General features: G+C 39.2%; 1 protein-coding gene across 3 annotated transcripts in view; it reads right to left on the bottom strand.

Moving 5' to 3' along the window:
• Positions 1-24,046, bottom strand: part of BNC1 (basonuclin 1) — a 75,405-nt gene that overhangs the window by 11,132 nt on the left and 40,227 nt on the right. The window contains exon 1 of one of the 3 annotated variants that reach the window (XM_027644370.1): positions 9,883-10,027. The exons of the other annotated variants lie outside the window; for them this stretch is intronic. Within the exon in view, the coding sequence (XP_027500171.1) occupies positions 9,883-9,891 (9 nt within the window). The 5' untranslated portion in view covers positions 9,892-10,027. Of the gene's footprint in view, positions 1-9,882; positions 10,028-24,046 lie in introns of those variants that run through there. 3 annotated transcript variants of the gene reach the window in all.

The following is a 24,046-nucleotide window of genomic DNA, read 5'->3' as shown; positions in this document are numbered from 1 at the left end:
ATATGAAAGTAGCTGTTAAAAAGGCAGGAGAGCTCCCTTCTATTTTAAATATTGAACTTATCCCCTCTAAGGTTAATACATTATTGCTTCTGGAAACTAGTCTTAGATGTAGTTAGCTTGCATATTGCTAATATATCAAAGGTGTACTCTCAAATCATGGATCTGCTGCTGACTTAAAAAATTACTTGAAAGAAACCCTAAGAAGAAACAAGTGTTATTTTCAGGTTTATAGCATTTCCCTTCATTTGTGCCTGTCACAGTCTATGTCTCCTAAAGCTTTTTTAGCAACACTTGCTTTAATATAGTCACAGAGAATATAGAACATGGTAAAATTAACTTTTAAAATAATCAGTGAGTCACAATTTTAAATTGTCATGTTCAGCTTAAAAAGATGCACTTTGATTATCTCCAAAATTAACTTATATCAGACTTCAATGAAGAGAAATGTAGCAAAACTTCATGACAATAATACCCTTGTCTTTTGCCTGTTAATCCTTAATACGCCTATTCTAAGGTACTGTAATTATATCAAGTCTTTTAATAAGCTTTATTTTCCCAACAAGTGGAATGTACACACAATTTCATTCTACAGAACAAAGGAAAAACTTTCTGTATTGCATACATGTAAAGCTTGAAAATTGTAATTAAAGGATTGGAAAAGGTAGATGGAAATTAAAGTGGAAATTTTTTAAAGTACAATCCTTTCATTCACATAATTATTTAGTTTCATTTTCCAGAAACACAAGGTAGATGTCCAAAAAAAATAAATCTTGTGCTATCATCAAGGATCTCGTTATTGCTTTCCAGTCACTCTCTCCTTCACAAATGGATCTTTCTAAATCCATTACCAGCCACACTTCCTTAATTCTTTTTAAAAAAATAGAGTTGAAAATTCTGATCAAAACTTTCTGTGGTTTTACCAGCATGACTGTGGGAATCTGAATGCTGGACTTCTAATACAAATGATTCCTCATTACAAGGGAGACAGATTAACTATTAAACTGGCCTCTGTAAAACATGTAACTACTAATCACTGAATCTTAACCTCTGTTGCCTGAAAGCCACGCCTGCTCACATCTTTTTTTTTTGCCAGATATTGATGCGGCTTTCATTATGCTTCAAAAGTTCCTGAATGTTTCTTTGCAACCCACTCATAGCCCTCACAGCCAAAGATAAGCCCAAGCTAATGGGACATTTTCATTCCCATTCTGGGTACATAATCAGGCTTCATTTCCCAAAGCAAGTTTGAGATCATCCATGCTCTCCTGAAGCCTTTTGGGACCTACGCTCACTTGCAACACACAGCAGCAGGCTCAGGAAAAGGCAGCAAGAGAAGGGCAGTGTAAGTGTATCAAATCTCATTCAGTGTTAAGTGGGTTCTGGTTTGACAGCACTTTGGCTTGGGAAATAAATAAAAAGTAAGCAAATATTGAAGACCCTGTCAGGACTGAGTTAGAGATCTCTGCTCATGCTGGAAAGCTGGTCTGGCTTTCCGCACACAGTGAGAGCTGCAAGTGCAGACACCAGTGAAATGGAAGAGCAAGTCCCAGGTTACCCCGGTGGTATTTAGCCTCAGAAATGCACAGGTCAGCACCCTCACTTCTGGCACTTCCTGGCATCTAAGAAAAACCCTTGCCTTTCTTGCACAAAGCTACGCCCCACTTTAGAAACTCCTGCCTTTTTTTTTTAAGCTACTGCCATCACCTGAAGAGCTTGAGAGTTTCCCTGCTCTGCTATGAGGATTACTGACAAATTATTTTGCAGGCAGGGTTTAGAAATTCCTATCAGTTTAAAATGCACGTTTGAAGGAGAAATAGGAGTTACTCAAAACAAATAGGTGAGAGAAACCGTCAATAGATGAGCTGTAACAGATACTGCTTTCCATGCTCTCTATTGAGGGCTTCTAGCAACAAGCCATATCTCCTGTGGCCATCACACCATCATTTCCTAGAAAAGGTAATCCCATTGAACATATGTAACCCACCATGATATGTGCTCTGGTAAGCACAAATCCTATAGGAAAGAACTGGGACATGTCCCATTTCTGCAGAATAGATGTGCAGTAGCTCCACAGTAAGAACACTTGTATAAGAAGAGGTAGGATTTATAGAAGGGGAAGAAATAAAATTAAACATGGGACATACGTCTGGTTATTTGGAAATATTTTGTTTCTTGCACCTTGTAAAAGATCTGCAAGGGAAGCAAAGTGATGAATAGCTCTACCACCTCCTAAATTAAAAGTACAGGCCACTGCTAAATCAAAAGCCAAATCTAAATCTGCGTGCATCTTTCAGTAAAGAGAAATGAGTGTGAAGTTGTCTTCCTGATCAATTTTTCTTTCCTGTTTTTACTGTTATCCACCAGGTTTCTTGTGTTTGCAAAGTAAATCTTCGTTTTTCATCACCCATTTGATTACTTCTGTATTTGAATCTTAAGCACAACTATTGAAAGCAGAGACAAATTAAAACCCCCTTATCTTAAGCATCTCTGTCAATGCCATACTTTTCCACATCATACAATGAGCAAAGCTTTGCTTTGTCCATTGTTTGTCAGGCAACTTTTGCCACTTTCCCTAAGGATATACTCTGCTGATAAATAATACTGTCTGTCAGTTTTGTCATGATTTAAAACAAGCTCTCAATTTACATTTTCTTATTTTCACTGTATCGAAATCCAGCTGTGCTTACTCGTATCAGACTGATATTTGGGGTTTTCTCCATTTCATATGTATTTGTATCCCCCCTGTCCACTCCATAGTACATATTTAGCCCTTGTGTGTATTCTTCCTGAAGACAGACTTCAGTTTTAAATACACTGTTGAGCTCCCTGTAGTTTATTGAAACTAAAATATATTCCAGCATATTCCAAGTGCAATCGCAAAAAGAGCTGGGCTGCTCTAGACGGTGCAAGTACTTGTTGAAGACATAGCCCAACAATTAGGCCTAAAATGCACATTAGTATTATATCTGTTAGATTAAGCACCTTATACCTCTAATTGTTCCTTGAAAGTTTCAATGTATTCCACATTTAATAAGGTTCTGAATCCCATCTGCCTGCAGAGACCATTAGCAGGGCCCCTGCAGCATCTTCAAGGAAAGGCTCTGGGCCATTTTCTTTTTCCTGACATGCTCACTTCAAAGAGGTAACAGGATGCCTGGAGGATGGACAGAATATGGAACCCCTCTGCTGCCTGGGAGTAGAGCTGGGAGGACACCCAGGGAACAGGGAAAAGGGAGCAACAGGGCACTGAAACACACCTACATGTGCACAGGTCTGACAGCAAGGCCCATCTGAGAGTTACTCTGCACAAAGACTTGGCCTATGCTACAACTTGCACACGTTCAGCTCAGGATTGTGGTGGTTTCTTCTGTCCCCTGTTTAAGGCCCTGCTAAGTTCACCAGCACCACAGCATACACACACTGCCTGCCATTCTCAGCCTGAGCCCCTGAAACAAATGGATTTGCATTCAAGTACATTTCTGCCTACTCCAGTACGTTTGGTTGTTGCAAGTTCTGCTATTTCTACACTCAACTTTAAAAATACTTAAGACTAAAATAAATAATTACATAAAATTATTAAAATGAGAAAAAAGTCCTTATAAGATTTCTAATTATACTGGATTGAATGCATACATTATTTCCACAGTCTTATCTCAAAAAACCCTCTTTCTTATGAAGTAACAGCTGCTGTTATTATAGTTATTTAATAAACATAGGTAACAACAAACAACTTTCATGAGAAGCAAACAAGCCTTACAGCTTCTTGTATGTATCTGATATCTTCTGTATTTTGAGCTTTTAATTACGTAAAGTTGTGCACGGATGCGACAGAGCACTGACCAAACAGCTCCAACCTTCTCCATTCCGACAGATGTCTAAAATGCTGACCCAGATGATTAAGTTGACAAACTGCCTATTTGTAAAATATTTTAGCAAAATTTTTTTTCTCTCCTGCTTAAGACACCAACTAGGAGACAGATGGAGAAGGTGGGCCACAACTTGCCTTTCGCAGTGCAACTAAACACAAAGTTACGCTCACTGCTCAGTCCCCAAACTGACCATGACTCCTTGGTGACTGAGCTGTTTTTCATTCACACCAACCATCTACTCCTACCAAGCTTAGGAGGTACAGGAACCTTTGAAAAGCACAGACAAAAAGTTTTTTGTTTCAGAGCCCAAACATGGATTTAAGAATTGAACTTAACACCTATTGTACTGAAAATTTTGGCTGGTGCTGATACCACTCAAGTCCCACTTACCCCTTCTCTGTGGGGGAACTATGTTATGATTTCTCTCCTAAAAGAACACAGAGGCCACGAGTTCAATACATTTTCTAGATAAGACCATGGAATACAACCCATTAATTATCTGGATCCTTATGTATATATTCATACTGTTTATTTGGGGTCAGATACCAAAACCTGACCTCCTTTTAAACAGCCACAGCCTGAGAATACACGTGAACAGAGTAATTACAACACAGATCCTGCAGCAAGTTGCATTACCCCATTACCCTCTCCCTCAGCAGGGTTGAACAAAGCCAATTTTGGCCTAGAATTTCACCAAATCTCTCTTGTGGGTGCAGCCGAGCACACGGAGCTGAAAATGTTAAATTGTTCTTGTAATAATTGACTAAAACATCCTCAAAAACATACAAAAAAGTGGAGGGAGTGAATAAGCTCAGTAAGATAGAACTGAAATGCGGTGCATACCTTCACAGGATGGCACCACTCTGTCAAATCAACCTTGCTTGTGGATTTAAAAGGCAGTTTGGGCTGGCTACTGAGTAATGGACTAAGAGTCCGCACGTTGCCACTTGGTTAAAAAGTTTTTCCAACTGAGAAGAGTCTTAAGACTCTTCTTAAGAGCGAGGAGCTGAGATAAGGGATTGAACGAAGCACAGCCTCCCAAGGCAGCGGCAGTCCCGGCTCCGCGGCAGCTCTGGCGGCCGAGGCGGGGGAGCTCCGGGCAGTGCCGGGCACTGCAGCCGGGCGGGGAGCACAGGGAGCCGCCTCTGAGAAAGGCAGCGACGCTACAAGGCCAAACTTTAATCACGGCGTAGCTTGTGGGATGAAAATCACTCCTCATGCATGTCACCTACCCTAAAGGGCCCCTTAGGGCAGCTCTTGTTAATGGCACTGTCAAAAGAATTATAAAGAGAAAAGAATGTGCGTGTGTGTGTGTGTGTGTGTGTGTGTGTGTGTGTGTATGTGTGAGCACACACACTCAGGCTGCTCCTCTTTAAACAAAAAGCACTGGACAGCAAAACTTAATTTTGCCATTCAGCAACATGCTTGTAGATAGAGTGGCTGATGCTGTAATTAATCTCAGTTGTTAACAACAGGTGAGTGCTGACAGACAGCTCGGTCCACCTCGGGGACATAGTTGGAGCCTCTTTTACTGTTCAGTTTGGAAATGAAAAGAAGAAATACAAATTGAGGAAGGAAAAAGATCACATTATCATTATTTAACAGTTGCTATTTACTTTTGATTCTGAAAAAGGCTGTGATGTTACAGTTCCCACGGCGTCCCTGCCCTAGCCTGTGTAGGTCAGAAACATTTTATTGGTATTAAGCAGCATCCATCACAAGATATTACAGTAACTTCCCTTTCTAATAAATTTACAGAAAAAAAATCGTTCTTATTAATGCATTTCCAAAATGAGTAACAGATTGCTGCTTACTGATGAGAAAAATTGCTCAGGCTTTAGGGGTAAAGATAAGTCACTGGACAGAAATGGTGTGAAATTTCGTATGATAAAGCACTTGATGCTATTTAATCTAAGAAATAAATTGTGCACATACTACTTATCTCTACTGACATGCTAAGCATGGTACACAAATGCTGAACCTACAGACCTGGCCATGAACTGAATCACAGAATCAGAGAATATGCTGAGATGGAAGGGAGTTTAATTAAATCTTCAACTCCAAGCCTTATGTTAGCAAGCAATAAGTGTTAACACAAATGCACAAACATCAGAGAAATGAGGATAATTAGTAGAAATCAAACACAAGGCCTTTAAAATGTCTTTAACTTTTTTTACCTAGTTCATAAAATGTTGTATGTGTGCAATGGGGGTGAGTTAACGTTTCAAAGACAATCCTAAATTTTTCAGCTCCTCACACCGCTACTTAAGTCTCAAAGCCATAAAATATGCATGCTTAAATCTCTTCCTTTTTCCTGTTACAGAGCGAAGACACAGATTAAAGAATAAAAGAAAAATAACAGCTCTCTGAAGTATTTAATGTTACACAATTCCATTTAATGCAATTTCATACATTTTAAACCCAAACAGTATTTGTACACATATACATGATGCTATCTATGGTGCTCCAGTTATGCAATATTTTACGCAACAGTGTAGCTCCATTGGTAATTTCACAATTTAAAACTCAGTATCCCTTTTTACTGAACACAGGTGAGGAAATTTTTCACTGGTTTTCAGACACCAGCTACTTCCATATGAAAAATTCCCATTTCTCATTGATAATCTATATCGGAAATTTGAAGTAAAAAATCTGCACTTTTTTTTTTTTTTAAACTTTTTTTTTTCTTCTCCCCTATTTGTTTAAAGAAACCATACTACCACAAGTGTGGTAGTGAAGTTTAAAGTGTGGAATGAAAATGTCATTGTTCTTTATTCTAAAAAGACTGGAGTCTGTTAAAAACTGCCACTTTTCCTTAGTCCCTCAATAATATTTTTTTGGGGTCTGAATATTGAAATGTCAATCCCTAAGCAGATTTTTTAAATGGCAACTAGAAACAAAATGATAAGAAATAAAAACTAAATAGAAGAAAGGTGATGACATTTGTTGTAAAACTTCAACTGTAGCATCTGCTAGGACAAAACCTGCTGGCTGCCAGCACACAGGAACTCAGAGTTCCTGCACCACTGAAGCCAGAGAGGGCAGGACATGACCCAGAGGGCAAAACCATTTTTTCTTCCTTACGTTTGGTGGATATTTTGCTGGAATAATCAATTCAAGATCCATACCTAAATTTTAGCTCAAATCAGCATGAAAAATGTTTACTAAATGCCAAACCACACAAAAAGTGCTTTTTAAACGTGTTCATAACGAAAGCTGTAATCTAAAATAAAATGAGAACATTTCTGTTCTTATCAGAGGTGTATTTAATATTATCGTAATGAAGGCTTTATTACTGCAAACCAAATAAATCACTGGCTTGTTGGATTGAAAATGGAGTGACAAGCTCAATATGTATGAACAGATCTTTTAACAGTATCACGAACAGACACGGAAGCTGGAAGTCAAGACATTTGGTATCCAAAGGCCAAACCCTCCTGCAGCCTCAGGAGGAAGAAGTTCATTTTGGCTATAGTAAAGCCTGTGAAGTGGCTCAGCATTTGTAATAATTTTTCCTATTTCTGTGAAGATTCAGCTCTCCTGCAGGTTTGGATATGTTTGGATATGCTTGCAGTTACCATTATTCTTAGGGTTCTGAAATGGTTGTAGATGGTTCAGTAGTTCAAAGAATAAACAGAACAATTGCTTAAAAAAAAAAAAACCCAGACAACAAACTGATCAATCAAAAGTCCATATATATTAAGTATATTAAAAATGTATTTTCCATAACATTACTTTTTACATGTTCACTTATTGTCAGAAGTCTGATTAAGCTGCAAACTACTCAAAATTCTAGCATTTAATTCAAACAGAATTGCAGTTATACTGATTATAAAGAAACCCTATCAGCACTATACATAGAATGGTAAATAATCTAATTGAATACACAACGTGTGTTTCAAAATCCGTATTTTTCCCCTTTCTGTAAAAGAAGCAGTTAGAAAGGTATTCTTCAGTGTATATTGTTCTAATCACTAGAACAAAGCAAACCAACACTGTTGTTAGTAGTTAAAGTAATGCTAGACCCCCTCTGCCCCATGACCTGGAGTGGAGCGAGACTCCCCACTTCCCACTCCTCCAGCACTGAGAGCTGAGCCACAATTTCAGTGTTTTAAAAATCAAAGTACAGAAACAGAGACTCTCGTCTAACACAACGCTTGCATATTTTACAGCAAACTGAACTGTATTTTCCAAAAGGATGTTAAAAATAGAAGCATATGATCTTTTCCCACCTAGAATTGTATCCTTACAATTAAAGACTATTAGCTGGCATCCCTTTTAACCGTCAAACTCAGACAGTGGCAGTTCTATAGCCACAAAGAGAAGCAGTAAATGAGAAGAACATGTTGCTACACTGCATTTGAGAAAGTTTGGCTCCAAGCTATGCACTGATTAATATCAGATCTCCTTCTTTACTTGCCTCTTGACAATCTTGTCACATCTGGCTGACAAATCCTTACAAGCTTATCCAAACCAAGGCAGCCCAGATCATGCTCCGGGAGTAGCTTGAAGGAAGCGGCAACACCAGCCATGCACTGATGTGCCATCATGAAACTAATGAAGCTGACTTCACTTGCAGACTGCAGGAACACGAAGAAACACAACATGCCCCAAGGTTTTGCAACATAACGCAGAGTTAGCTCACCAAGAGATAAGACAAACAATCAGCTCCCGAGGTTCAAGAAGCCAAGTAGTTACATGAATTACAAAAAATTGTATAGAAATTGCTTGAACAACAATCTCGACTAAATGAGCACAATAAAATCCAACTTCAGATCAGATGTGAAATTTGACTGTTAAATGCCTTTCAAACAATGGTTTGTTTTAAATTAAAACAAAACTAGTTTATTTTCCCTCTCCCATACATCCCAAAATATCAGAATGTTGCCTGGCTTTCAGGTTATTCAAACTAAAAAAAAATTAAAAAAAAGAAAAAAAAATAAGAAAAGAAGTGTGGGGGGGAAGAGTGTCACTTTTTATCCATAGGATTTTACAGAAGGATAAACCACAGCCTGTGTATATGAGTAGTCCTCCCCTGGGTTAGTGATCTGCCCTCTCTTCATTTTTAAACCAAGAATTCCTTTCACAGAGCACTGGAAGTATTTGACCAATTAATAAACCAGAAAGTAAAACGCTGTATCTTAAACACATCTAAAAAAACCTCATTATGTATGACCTGACAATTAAACCATGTTTATTTTTCTATGTGATAAAAAAAATCAAAATAAATTAAATAAGAAGTTAAATGCATCAGAAAACAAGACATTTAATGAGCACAATATATTTAAAAACCCCGACACCCCCCCCCACACACTCATACTAAAACCCACCCCCCCTCACATTCCCCCCTGCCCTGAAATACAAACAGACTGATCCTAAGAAAAGAATTACTGGCCTTATTTTCTGGATGCTAAATAGTCAACAATAAATAGTATATAAAGGGCATACATTAGACTCCACTTTAGTGGTAATTTCTAAAGAACTTCATAGTGAAATTACATTGTTGTCTCCTCTCCAGTGCATTTATACGTCACGATAATGATAATGTATCTGCTTAAAGCACTTGACTCAGAACACATCTGAGTCACAAATCACAGATTTTATTGCTATTAATGTATATTGAGGACTTGTACAATTAAACATTGTCAAGTATTTATGATTTAGATGCTACTACTTCAATTGGAAAACAATTACACAAGTGATGGCTCTGCTTATTATAATCAGCCTGCAATTCTGCATTACTTACTGTAGAACAGAAAAGTCATACAGTTGTTTACAGTTCACGGCAGAAAGAAAACCTGGATTTTTTACAGAAACTAGTTTTCTACTTTCCTAGTATCTTTTTATAATTAAGAAATGGAGACTACAGCTCCCTACAGCTCTCATCTCCATTGTTCATTACCCAAAACAACACCATTGCAAGATTTTTTATATCTCCACAGTGCATAGCCACAAGTAAAAGTTGCACAGTAAAAACACACATTCATATAGAACTGCAAAGAACTTTCCTTACCTCAGACATTCTTACTGTGCTTATGTTTCCAGAGCTATAAAACAGTTTCCCATTCCCTCAGTGAGTTGTACAAAGAAGTACTGGAAACACTCCTGCCTGTACAAGTACTAAGGCAGAACCATCACACGCCTCTTTACTCTTGTCTGACTCTGAGCACCTCAAGGTCTGATGTATGCTCAGGCTGTGCACAGGGGAGTGAAATAAGATCCTCCCCCTTGGTGTTCTCCAGACCTACAGTACGAAGTTGTGTCTGCCTCTCACCTCTGCAGCCAGCTCTCACCTCGCTGCCCCGGAGTGCTGTGCTCCAGCGCGCGCCTCCAGTCGCAGGGCAGTCCCCTCACAGCTGGCTTGAAGAGGGCATGACACTCATCTTTCACAGAGATCTGATCAAAAGGAGTCACGGAGGCTTGAGGCGCTCCTAATGCAGTGCGAGGAGATTCTACCTCTGCTCTGGCAGCCTAAGTAATGCATTAAATCAATGCAGCTGACCTAAGGCCTATTACAGGGTTGTTTTTTTTTTTCTTCTCCGAGTGTACAACTATCTGCAAATAAGCTGTGGGGTACTTACAAGTAAAATTACTTATTTTTAGCGTCGGAGTGTTGTTTTTCAAATTGCAGCTGCTGCAGTTTTTTTTTTTCTTTTTAAACATTTGCAGGTCTCAAAGGTTCACTGAGTGGGGTGTGCATTTTTTAAAGTTAAAACATTTCCCCTTATCAACTTACTTCTGAGTTAGGGCTGAATTTTATTTCTTTTTATGAAGTTGAAGCTTCCTATTAACAGAAGTACAGGTCATAAAGACAGGAGAAGAATTACTTTCTAGTAATTGGGCCAAAATCTGGTTTCAGTTATTCAGGTGTTGGGTTGCATTCATGAGTTAGAGCAGGATTTTTGTCATAGTCCTTTCTCACCTATTTAAAAAACCAAAACAACACCCCAGGACAAAACACTTCTCCCCGCTCTCTGCTTTTAACTCCTGTAGATCATTTCTTTGCACTCTCCTAACTCAGGAATACTCTGTACTGTACCAGAGACAAACATGAGCAAGTTGCACTGAACTCAGAGGGAATCCTTGTAAGAACATACCAGGACAAGATTTGACCAGATGAATACCGTAATCCCATAGGAAAGGCAGCAGGAAATAAGATGGCTGTAGGGAGAAGACAGCTAACATATTATTATTGTTGGTTTATTAGTCGTCTTCTACTAATCCTATTTACTATTTGCTAGATAAATGCACAACCCTTAAGGAGAACCTAATTTACATATAGCCATATGCTGGAGTACAGTTAATGTTAAGTCCATGGCAGTAACTGGAACCAGGCCAGGATAGAGCCAATGTGACACCAGAATCAGGTTCTATCATGAGCTGTATGCTTGCCTAAATCCCTAGGGTTCACCACCCTGTACCTTATTTCTTCCGCTAAGCTATTGACCAAGATGGAAATACAGAGAGGAGGATTTAGTTTCATAGAATGGTCTGCCAGATACCTCTGGCAAAAAACCACTGAGGTGTGAGAAGAGTCAACCACCAGTGGTGACTTGATCCTCACCCAACAGAGCACTGCATGGAGGCTCCAGTACCACCTCTGGTCCCTGCAAGGTGCCTCAGGCACTTCCCTTTGGGAACCCAAGACAATTACACAGAGATTATCACTGGCCTTGTAAACTGAGGGGAAAACTGTCTGAGAAGTCACGGCCAACATCATCTTATCTGAGGTAAATCTTAACAGCAGTGTTTTAAAAGCATCTGTTCTGTGATGAGGACAAAATCTAGCTGCTCTCTCAAGATGATAACTCAAAGCCAAAGGCACACTTTGTTACTAAAATCATATTTCCTTCTTAATGAAATAAGCAGCGATGTAAGTAAAAAGGGCTCAACCTGATTGAGAATTCTGCAACAAAGGTGGGAAGAGTGTCTTAAGATTACATAAACTGCCAGAAGCTCTGAATTGACTTCAAAATGATAAGTGACTAAAACTTAGATGTGTGGAGAGCTGCTCTCCCCTCTAGCCAGTTCCCAGGAAAAACCTATTTACTAGCTAGCTGCCATTTGCCTGGAAGATGATAATTCTTATTAAATAGGCTAACTATCCATAGCAAACAATTTAAGACCAATTTACTTTTTTGTTAATTAATTATCTGCTAAGAGTCTTTTATTTCAAGCATTGTTTTCATTATTCAAGCTTTTTCAATGAATATTTAATGGGAACATATTCATGCCTTGTTCTTTTTAAACTATTCACTATTTCTGATTAGCAATTTTTCAGTGTTTTACTATCTGTGCACCTTTTAGCAAACCCCAAAGATCTCTACCATAATGTGATGTGCAAGGCACAGTTTGTACCTACAGGTCATTTTCTAAAGAAATACTGGCATATTAACAGTGTTTTCAGTAACTGCAGGTTCAAGCCTGCTTGTAGAGGGCACTTACCAAGATGTCTCTCGAAGAATGACCAAAATGGAAACCAGAGGGCGACTTGTATAACTCTTCTTCAAGCACCAAAACCTAATGGCAAACCAGTGTCTTGTGGAAAGAAACAGAGCAGCACAAATGGAGAGAGATGTAAAATGCAAGAATGTTCATAGTTTTGAGAAGAGCTCCAACACATGGAATTGACTATAAACAAAAAGCTGCTGCTCTTAACTGATTTTATTATCTAGGATATTTTAAAAATGAGAATTAATTATAGTGAATCACTGCAATGGAAACTGAGGGATAGAGCACAAAGTGCAATACAATCCGCAGAAAAAGACTTCTCTTGACTTTTACAATTCATTTGTGACCTGAATTTTGGTGTTTGATTCCAAAAAATGCATTCTAAAAAGAATATCAAGAAACTAATCAAGCATTGACTAAAATGTTGGGAATAGGTTTGGTCTTTGCTCTGTGTTCTCTAGGCAAATGGGTATGTAAATCCTAAATCCTAAATTTCCCAACCACACTCTACTCCTTCACACTGTTTCTGCCAGAGCCAGCTGCACAACGGTGTTAACCTCTGTGTCCTGCCTGCTTGGCCTGCATTCCAAACACAGAATACACTATGTCCCCTCTTACTTAAATCAGTGCTGGCAAAGATCTTAGCGCTAAATTAATGCTTTGCTCGCTTATTGCCTTGGAGAGATGTGTGGATTAAAGGTTTCACTTCTCAGAAGACACGTGAAGCAACGGTCAGCCCTGGGATCAGACTGTTGGGCACTGGGTCACCTTTCAGGGAGAAAAGCCAACAGGAGCAGGAATTGCTGTCCAGGACTGAAGGCACACAAGATTTCAGGGAGGTAGGAGGGGAAGGAGGAAACAGACCTTGACAATGAGGAGAACTGATGCCTTGTCAGCAAGGCATAGAGACAGTTGTGGGTTTCAAACAACTTGCAAGTTTGAAGTTTTTTAAAATTTAACAAATCTGTGCACATGAAGATGAAAATAGTTTTAAACTTAGTGTGCTGCAGCATAGGTTTTGAGCACTAGCCGAACTACAAATAGGCCTGCTAAAGGCATGAAGTACTTGAGAAGGTTTCCTAAGATCTGTGGAAGAACAGGTAAGGCACTCCAGTTCTCATCTAAGTAACAGAGAACCCCAAATCTCTTGTTCAGTGTTTCCAGGTAGGCCAATTTTGTAAGGTGGCCAAGCAGATAACACTGAGGTATAAAGTGTCCAAAACTGTTTTCCACTAACAGTTTAACCAGAGTTCAAGTATTTATCCCTATTTTGCTGTTTACATCCCATTTAGTGCAACTGGACAAATCGAACCCAACAAAAATAAGTTCATTGAATACTGTCTGCATTTGCACCTCTGCTTCAGCACTAATTTTCATCTAACTGTTCAATGCATTACTTTTCTTCTGTAGCTCACAATAGTAGTGAAGTGAGCACTGACCATTACAAAAATGCTAATATTTAAAGTAGTGTGTATGGCAAACCTGGAGACACATCACCAACACCAGCACCACTGACCCATCCCTGTGAAACTGTGCCTCTCCACTGAGAGGCACTGGGATGGAGAAACTCTGCCATTAACAATTAGAAAAGACCCACCTAAACAGTAACTTTCTTTTTAACATTTATTAATGGTTGCTTTATGCCACAAAGTATTTGTCTCTGAAAAATTTGATTCTATAACACTTTGCCATCTAATAAAGTTTAGGTTTTTTTTAGGTTACATCCTTTTTCAAGACCGGTTTCTTAGCATGAATGGTACCACATTTTACAACAAGGTGTAGCTGTGCATCACACAGCAAAAGCTTTTCAGTGTACTGGTGTTAAGGACGTTACTTTAAAATGTGAAACGGAATAAACCAAGATACTCGATTCGACTTCTCTGAGCTAATCAGTACAATTGTTCACGTCATATCCTATTAATCCCTTTGCTACTGGAGGTAGTCCTGCTGATGATTCTCCTACCAAAGCCTTCCCCTGCTTTCGATGATTTTTATAATTGTGTATTTGGATTCTCCATTCTTTGTGAAAATCTTTTTGAAGATATCTTAGGCACCAGAAGGAAATGCTGCCCCCCTTAACTTGTTGACACCATTCGTGTACTTCAGGTATTACTCTATTCCACTTGTTTGCTTTCTAGTGTTTTAGTTTCCTCCCTTCAGTGCTGTTCTGCACTGAGCAAAAGAAATACAACTTTTAGCATATACTTGATGACAAACAAATACAGCATTTTCTCCCTCCTAATGAAAGCAGGAGAGTTAATCCATTGCTCCCATAAGCCATAATGGTGAGTTCATCAGTTTTGTGGTAACTGGGCCTTTCTGTTAAATGCTTACAGTTTCATTCCAGGGTTTGACGGCATTTACAAAAAATTTCTAATTAAGTTTATAAGATCCTTTTGGAAAATTTTACAATTCAGAGCCTTAATGCATCTAAAATCTGTATTTCCTCTGCCAGCAGTGTTGCTTCTATACTTTCTCCACTCTCCTCCAGCTTTTCAATAAACACCATCTGCCCCAATGGAGAACCTGAAACATTCAGGTAAACTCTCAGCCATTTGGGAACTCACTGGTTGCTCCTATTGTTTGTTCTGTCTTTTTACCCATTTATAATGTTAAACTAAATACATTACACCTTTCACCCTTTTGCTTAGTAGCTTTCTATACTTACATTTCAACATGTACAATCAAAGATTACAAGAAAAGAAATTATAAAGAGCTTACATAGTGACATTATCATCTTTAAAATGATTTGTAAAGCAAAATTTAAAATTCAAGAACAGGGCTTCACAACCCAAATCTGTATTTGTAACTAACGATTGCAAAGAGGCCAAAGAAGTACCAAAATTGAAGTTGTGTAACTCCTGAAAATATATTTAAAAATACAGAAGTAGAAATATTTTATAGATATATAGATATATGCAGTGAATATTAAGATGGGAATAGTTGCTACAAAAGTAAGAATCCCAACACAGTGTTACCCAAAAAAAGCATATTTAAAGTGACTTGCCTGAATCAGAAGTTTTAGACATGCACTAAAGGACTTTTTGCTCCCTCCTCGTCACCCTGGGCTATGAGATAGAAAACTGTCTTTAATTACTGGTTCTGTTCTCTGCCTTCCTAAATATTTTAACTGCAGTGAAGCATGCAGCTTCTGTCTAAATGGATGGGAAAAAACAGCATCATTTTTTATATATGAGTGTCATATGGCTGAGATACTCTTTAGAGCAATATCTCTGGCTGGGTGGGTGAGATGGGAATGCTGCAGTGAGGACAACACCCACAAGGGTTCTTGGCAGCTCTGCCCATCTTTCTTTGCATGGTCAGTCTAGGGTGGGCTTATACAAAAGTGCTAGCAAAGAATAAGAACCTGTAAACCTTTGGGACAGATGAGAAAGACACTATCAAGTGAAATGCGATTTTCAAGTATTATCTAATAACCAAACAATAATGGGAGTCGAAGTCTTTCACTGTCAGGGATTAAGGTAAGAGCTGTATTGGCTACACATTTCCCTTCCTGCACAATTCTACTGACTGCCTTCTAATCTTGCAAGTCCTGTGAGGAGTTTAAAACATTTAATTGGTAACTCTATTATTAAGGAATCTACTTTGTCAGACTGCAGCTCCTAACAACCTTAAGTCTCTTAGAGCAAATCAGTTTTGATACTGATGTTTCTCAGAGGTGCAGCATTTAATCCTCAAATTACAACACAAGTTTTAACAAGTAGATTCTGCCTGTCACCAAGATTTAGTAATTAACAGAAAAATTCAACCCCCTTCCTAACACTAATGGTTTATCAAAAGAGTACCAGTAATTTCAGTTAAGATATACTGATGAACCAGGCAGAAATACAATAGGGAGACAGACATGTTTATGCTATCTGATTGAAAGGGTTGAGACAGAATTCCAGAGACCTGGTGTTGTCATAAGAGGAACCACGACTGTGCCCTCGGGCCAAAGGGTGTGACATCAGGCCAGAGGTGTGTCAAACTCAGAATAAAATGCCTGCCATAAAACTGGTAGCCACTCATATTCACATGGGTAAAGCAAAGGAGAGTTGGCAATGTGACACCTGAAACAGTAAATGCTCTTGGGTTTTTTTTTCCCAAAGATGACCGAGTCCTACCAATACAGGAGACCTTTCACCTACTCTGTGGAGCTTTGTATTTATTTTCACAGCCTCCAGCATTTTCCTGCCTTTTCATTGTGGGTTTGGGGTTTTTTTCTGCACTTTTTTTTTTCTGTCCTTCTTGTTCTTTAATACCTGGTAGTGGTTTTTCAACCGTTTAAGCTATGGCATATAATAAGTGATGAGTAACATTGCAGTAATACCAGTGGTGGCAATTTTGCTTTGTTTCATGGGAGTGTTAGAGTATTAGAGAGATGACTAGGACATGTCTCAGTGGCAGACTGATAGAATGAAAGATGAATTTTCCCTGCCTACAACTGTTGCCAAGTTTTAATCATAAACATCAAACAGGTTACAGGACACCTTTTCCCAGGCAATAAAATAAACGGCAAACATTCTGTATTTTTAAATGAATTTTTGGATGAAGAATTATTATAAAAAAATTATTAGAGTGTATCTGCTGAAGATTCTTTTCCAAGCTCATAAGCTACAAATTTCTGACCACATGGTTGAGTCTAACAACCATACTTCAAGTGCTGTTACTCCTAGACAATCGATGCTTGTTAGAGACATATTTACCAGCTCTCCCACCCTGCTGAAGCTTTATGCTTTAACCAGAACTTTTACTCTCAGTTATCTTTTCTCACCAACATCCTCTTCTAATTGACTGGGAAGAAATTTCAGTTCCTATTTTACAGTGACATTCCAAGAAAACTTCCTTGAAAAGCTCACCCATCCTCCACTTAGTAGATTGCTTTAAAACCGCCTCTTTTACTAACTTACTCTGGACATGTGCCTGTTCTTTCTATGTCTAAAACACGTGTTGAACTTGAAGTTTACCCAGGAGTGAAAGCAGAAGGCATAGCAACGTCCTGGAGTAGCATCTGACTACCCCCTCCGACCGGGATAGCACATCAATACCAGGATGGTTTGCAGGGAGCTGGTTTTAATGGACAGCTCCCAGGTGACACCAGGCAGTGCTGCTGCGGCAGCCGCAATATCATACACCCTTGATTGAACTTTGATTAATTTTCCAGACTTTCAGAGCCTGTGGCAAAAGGATCCACAGCGGTAGCCGCAGCCATTAACTCCATCTTTTGTGATTTCTCCTTCTTCATTATGTTTGGGCCTTGATTGAACTTTGTTCCAAGTTAGTAGCTTTTGGCTATGGACAAGGGAGATAAGACTTTAGAAATGGAGTGAAGAAGAATAATATGTGAGAAACTTTCAGTGAAAGCTGCCTGGGTAGTTGGCTGTAGTTTTGGATATACCTTGATGATGTGAGCAGTGCTAACAAAATTCTGGCTAACACCAGTCTAAACAACACAAAGCATCACTTCATACAGTCATAGTCTAAATGTCTTCCAGCATTTGTGCATAGTAGATGCTATTTTATTATGCTGAAACAATTCAAAGTTGATGCATTCAGATAATTAATAAAATTACCATTTGTGGACAAAGCCAGAACTTCACAGAAGCACTTGTTAAAATAAATTAATAGTCTTAGTGGCCTCCAAAGATTATTTACAGAGTTTGCTGTTAAATGGTGCAAACAACTATCCCACTATTGGCATGCTCAAAAGGACAACTTTACACCGCAGAGTCAGCCTTGTGTCTGTTAGACTATCATATCCAAAAAAGCAGCTTATCAGCAGCTAGGACAGATCTTACAGTTCTTGGAAAAAAAATACAACTGACAATACTTCACTGAAAATATTACACTGAATTTTTCCAAAAGATCCTTTAGTGTTTTCATTACATTTCCCTCTCCCTCATTTTTGGTCACAGGATGTCTAAATACATGTCTGGTTTTCCTACTCTTTTTACAGTTAATGTTTGAATCTACCACTCTGATACATTCCCAGAATCACTTACATCTACTTTTATTGTCTACTGTTGGTATTTGCCAATGGTAGTATATAGAAATTATATGCAGAGGTGGCTATAGTGATCTGTAGAAATTTTTGCCTGAACCTAGAAAAGCCCTTTCAAAGCCCCTTTCAAAGCTTGAAAACTGAAATTTACTGATGGGGAAAAAAATATCGAACTATTAAGGGTGATTCAAAATCCACTATGAATCAAAGATATACATGATGTTTCCATAACATCTGACACAATGGGGCTTTGTCCCTACAAGAGGCCTCTGGGCATTCCTGTGATATAAGCAATAATAGATTTGTCTCTGTGAAGCTTTGAGTTATTGTGGCACCTCCAATAGAGGCAACGTCTGAAATAATTTAAAACCTGGAAATAAGAGAAACCTTTTAAAAATAAAATACATACATATACATCTACATACACACACATATATAAATAAATATAACTTTTCCTTGCTTTAACCTTTTTATTCATTGCCAAGAAAAGCTGGCTGAGGAATCGGCATCTGCCGTGAGCCCTCATTTATTTTCCGACTCTGCCGTGCCCCATTGCCCAGGCAGCCTCTGCACTTCCCCTCCTCTCATCCCCTCACCGCTTTGCCTTCCTCTGAACCCAGGATACAGAGCAGCCTTCCAGCACAGAGCTCTTCTCTGCTTACAGGCTTTCCAGCCCCTTTCCTCCTCCTGCCAATCCCTGTCTCACTCAGCTTTCTGACAGGAGACTGCTTACATAGAAAAAGCAGAATTCCTCCTCTACCTGGTATTTTTTAGGCAACATTAACAACAGACATTTATACTGGAAATTATCAGCTTAAATGCCCTCAGACTGGAGCTAAACCCTTGTCAGCTCAACCTGTATCTCTCTGGGTGATCTGGACACTAGACTTGGTTAGAGTGGCTGGGATGCTTATCTAGACAGCCAGCAACTTTGGGAAGTAAATAACTTGTGGGATGTTTGAATGTTGCAACAGGTAGAAGCAATTCAAAAAACACAAAGTTGCTGTGAATTAAGTATTGCGTTGCCTACTGAGTTCTTAAAGTTTTAGCATGGATGCATCTTGAAATGCACTTGAACCAGCACAAGCCTAGTTTAGGGTGAAGCCAGAGCTGCCCTGTTAATAACTTTGAAGCCCTGGACTGGTTACCAGGGGTTTCCCTCCGTTAATACCGTGGTTTAAAATAATAGGGAAGTATGCATAGCATGAAAAGTGGAAAAGAAGAAAAGTGCTTCAAGACCAACCACTTTTTAGTGGACATTTGGGAACTCCTTGGAGGAGTGCCAGGGCTAGAACAAGGTGTGAAATCATACAATTATAAGAAGGGTGGCAGGTGTAAAACAGAAGTCTCTTATGGAGCAGTGGTCTGGGGTATAATATCTGCAGGAAGCTGACTGCCAGACTGACACAGAAGTGATTGAAGAAGGAGGCCTGGCAGGATTACCACAAGGAAGTAACGAGCCTTCAGGTATACTAAACACACACACACGGCTTGTGTGACTTTTCACAAACCTCCTTTTCTCTTTTATGTTGTCCTAATGTTAAAGTAAGCCATGCAGTGGTGGTAAGAAGGAGCCTGAGGCTCCTGGAGAGAAGAGCTGAATGGTCAGTGCCCTGTGGGATGCAGAGGTGGCGATACTGCAGCAGACCGTGCTGGAACAGCATGGGGTTAATGGCAGCTCAGCATTACTTTTGATGCCTTTTTCACTGGCTAGGACAGGTGTCCCCTCCTGCTGAGGGTCTCTACAAGCTGAAAGACTTTATCCTGCCTTTGCATAGCCAATGTGACTTGTGTCCCTTGCTTGAAGGGAAGCAGGACCAAGCCCTGTAGCAGTAACTGTGAGACACTTTTATTAGTCCAGCCACATGCTTTGCTCCAAAGCCCCTGGCTTGTCATAAATTTTTCTGTGTTAAACTCTTCACCCAGGATGGCTCTACCATAAGCTCCTTGTCCAACAGATTATTAAGAGAATATTCTTTTTGAACTCTCTCTTCTGCAAACAGGAGATGCAGCTGGCAACCAGCCTCTGTGACTTTTGAGTAAAGGAGCACTAAAACTCTAGACCGATCAGACAAAAACCTGAATAGGGAAGAAATGCTAAATTCAACATGAATATTTAGTGCTATTTTCTTTTGAATCACTCATGCTAAAATGAGGCCGTGATATTGTCAACATAATCTTTGTTAAAAAACTGTTGCAATTTTAAATAGAAATTAAACACCTAGTGTGATCTTTAATTATCTTTACTATAAAGAAGGACTACTAAAAAATGCCATTTTGTACTCTGAATATATTCAAATCCTCACTGGTATGAATCAGTTTAGTTCCAAGAAATGCAATTTATACCAGATTTGTAATAAATTCCATATACTTCTGAGCCCATTCTTTTCAAGTAACCTCAATGCATTTTATTATAAAAACACCAATAAAACATCACAACCCTCATTGTAAGCCTCATCTCCCTTTGACAAACTGGTAAATTTGTGTTTTAAACAAAATGATATAATAAACCTGCGACAGAGACAGCCTGTCATTCAGTCAGTTCTGTGGCTTTATCCTCCTCCCAGGAATAGCACTTTCTCCTGAACTCCATTTTAGCAACTGAGTGGCAAATGCTGTTTATAAAACCAGTAGAGTACAGGTACAATCCCAGCCTTTACAAACTCTTTCTCCATAGACTTCGAAAAAGATGTCTTTGTGCTGAACCATTGTATTATATTGGCCAGGAAAGAGAAACAGCAGAGCCTTTGCAATACATCAATTAAAAAAAAAAAAAAAGGTTTCTTTAGAAAGCTCTAAAACCTCATTTCTAGCTATAGAAATTGTGCATTCTGTTTATCAAGATGCTTTCTCCATACTCCAAACTACATTACCTAGATGACATTCATTGTGCAGCATCTGCCTCACAGAACGTGTGTTTACAGGGAAGGAGGGGTGCAAGCTACTTTCATACACAGGTTTTATGATGTAAATAAGTTGCTGGAAAGCCAGTTTGTGACAATGCCAGTATTTGGAGCTTCTTTAGTCTAATTAGGAACTGCCCTACACAGCCCAGCCATTAGCAGTGGAACACACCGCTTGTTTTATGTACCAATTAAGGTGTTGCATCGCACTTTCTCCAGTCATAATTACAAAAACTGGCACAACGAGCACAAGTAAAGAACAGTTGTGACCAGGAGTACAGCACATACCTCAGGTATTGTCCCTCTAGTAAACAAATGCAGTTTGAAATATCGAACGTTTACCAAAGACCTGCAGTTTGCAAATCTCAGGTGACTTACAACCCTCTCCAGGACTGGAAATCACCAACTGGCCAAGACCTGCCTCAACAAGCTCTGAACATTCAGCTAACTTTGAAATGTGGCTGGCAAATAAGTGTAAAAAGTAACAGTAATCTTGGGAAAAGACAGACATCCATAGAAAAGAGCATTTGCTCCTCCCCTCTGAAATGAAACAGTTCTTTAGCAGGAAGCACAAGTATCACTCAATCACACCGGCAGGGAATGCAGAGGGGACACCAGGCCCAGCATCCCGCTGTGCTGCCTTAGGCAACAACACACCCAATTACCAAAGCCAGGACCTGGCACCAAGCACTCAGAGCTGCCTAGCAGGAGGGACATTTGCACTGATCTCCTTTTAACTCCTCTATAAATATTTCAGATTTTTGTAAAAAAAATTACAATAATTAAATTTTTAAAAACAATGAATTTGATTTTCACTTAATATTGACAGTAAAAAGATTGGCAAGTTATTTTCCAATTACAAAGTGGAAAAAACTATTTGAGCACCTCTTGGATCAAACTGCTTAGTCCATGTCAAAAATATTTTATTTCAGATTCAGATGGTTTCTTTAAATTTAAGCATGAATGGATTGTTAATGTTTTTTAAATACTTAAGTGACTTGTGTGTCACTTTTAAATTTTCACTTTACAGATGAAATTGCACAAAGGATGCCACTGAACCTACAGTTAAAAACCAAATGAACAAATCCCAACCACATGAGAGAAAGGTTTTCTCTACTTCTTGCAAAAAATTATCTGGTTCCCCAGATAACAAAATCACAGGCCCTACAACAGCACAAGCAGTTATTTAAACTATGTCTTATTTTTGCTATTGAGGAAAGGCATCAAACAGACATTTGGGGGTCTACAGACAGCAATTAGCTGGGCACACTTTCCTACCCTGTCCCATCTACCACCCAAATCTAGCTCTGGAGAGACCAACTTTAAAAAAAACATGCTCTTTTTTCACAGCTCACTCAAATGCTTCTTTCCCTGATTCTGCTGAATATGATTTCATTTATCAGGGAAGAAAAGAAAAAAGAACGGAAAAAAAGATGGCAGTTCAGGCAAAGTGTACACCTTCCCAAGTGAGAACTAAACTGAATCCATATGGGAACTGAACTGAGACCAGTCATCATTACTGAGGTTAAAGCAAGACAGTAATCCACCCCATTTTAAAATTATCTGCACTACATTTTGCAAAATTCATTCTGCTGTGCAATGATCTCATGTAGAAGAGTGATGGGCCACAGGTTCTCTGTGAAACAAGGACGGTTTCTATTAGAAAAAGATATTCTTCATATCTTTATGTACAGCAACACCAATACACTATTGGAACAAATGTCATGTGTTTCTTTGTTCACTTAAAGAGCCATACAAGTAATTTTAGGCACCTCTTTCAATTACACCTGGATTACCAGTGATCTGTTAAGAGCAGGTGAGAACAACAGGAGAATGAACTTGAAAGTGAAACAAGGCAGATTTTGGTGAACCATCAAATACCTTTGTGCTTATGCTCACTCATTTTACTATCATCAAAATACTTTCATCACTTCCACCAGTAATATGGTGAGGACACCAGGTTTTTAATGTCTGGAGACAATAATTGACACTGACTACAAAGGTACATTGGAAAAGGGGTACAAAGCACTGAAGAAAAGGAATTACACTTGTGATGTATTTGACTTGCAGGTTTGCTTGATTTATTTACTAGGGTTTGTTGTTTTTCTAGGTTTTTTTTGGAAGTTCACTTGCCTCTCAGCCAAAGTTCTTCTTGGTTTTATCTATGTGCTAAAACACACATACACACACACACTCCCATTTTAAAATGAATGGATGTGCTCCAAAGCACACCCCTGGGCAGCTGTTTGTACCCCAGAAAAGCCTGCAGTCCTCTGACCTCCCTACTGTGTCTGTAAAGCTGCTGGAAGGGATGGGCACCTATTTTGATCTGCAGTGTCACATTAACAGGCACAGGATGTGCAGCCATTGATCCATTTCTTGGTGCCTGACAAAGGCAGGGGACTTTATGAAACCATCTGACTGTGACTCATTTCAGATTAGCCAGAAGAGGTTGGGGTTTTTGGCTGGAGGAGTATTTGGAGGACTGAGCAGGAGCAGTGCCTGCTATGCACACGCACTGCCTGTTCTTGGCTTGCAGGTTTATATACAGCAGTGCTCGTCCAGAGAGCTGCCTGTTCATGGCTGGGGAAGAGACCCTGCCGATTCACCTTGCCTTGGTCACCTCTGTGCAAGATTAATGCAGTGCATTCCTCTGAGCTGGGCTGAAAGTAGAGCAGGTGCAGAAAAGCATCTGTTTTCCCCCCAAGCAGAGAGAACCGATGTGAGCAGGCAACACCTGCGCACCGGCCGTTCCCTGGGTTTGGGGGCTTCCTGGAGCCATTCGCTGCTGCAAAAGTTTCTTCCAAGGCCTGTGAAGTTCT

This window comes from Corapipo altera, unplaced genomic scaffold (genome assembly GCF_003945725.1).
Source record: "Corapipo altera isolate COAL_440 unplaced genomic scaffold, ASM394572v1 50, whole genome shotgun sequence".
Taxonomy (NCBI): Eukaryota; Metazoa; Chordata; class Aves; order Passeriformes; family Pipridae; genus Corapipo; species Corapipo altera.
This window is presented reverse-complemented; position numbering and strand designations above follow the sequence as displayed.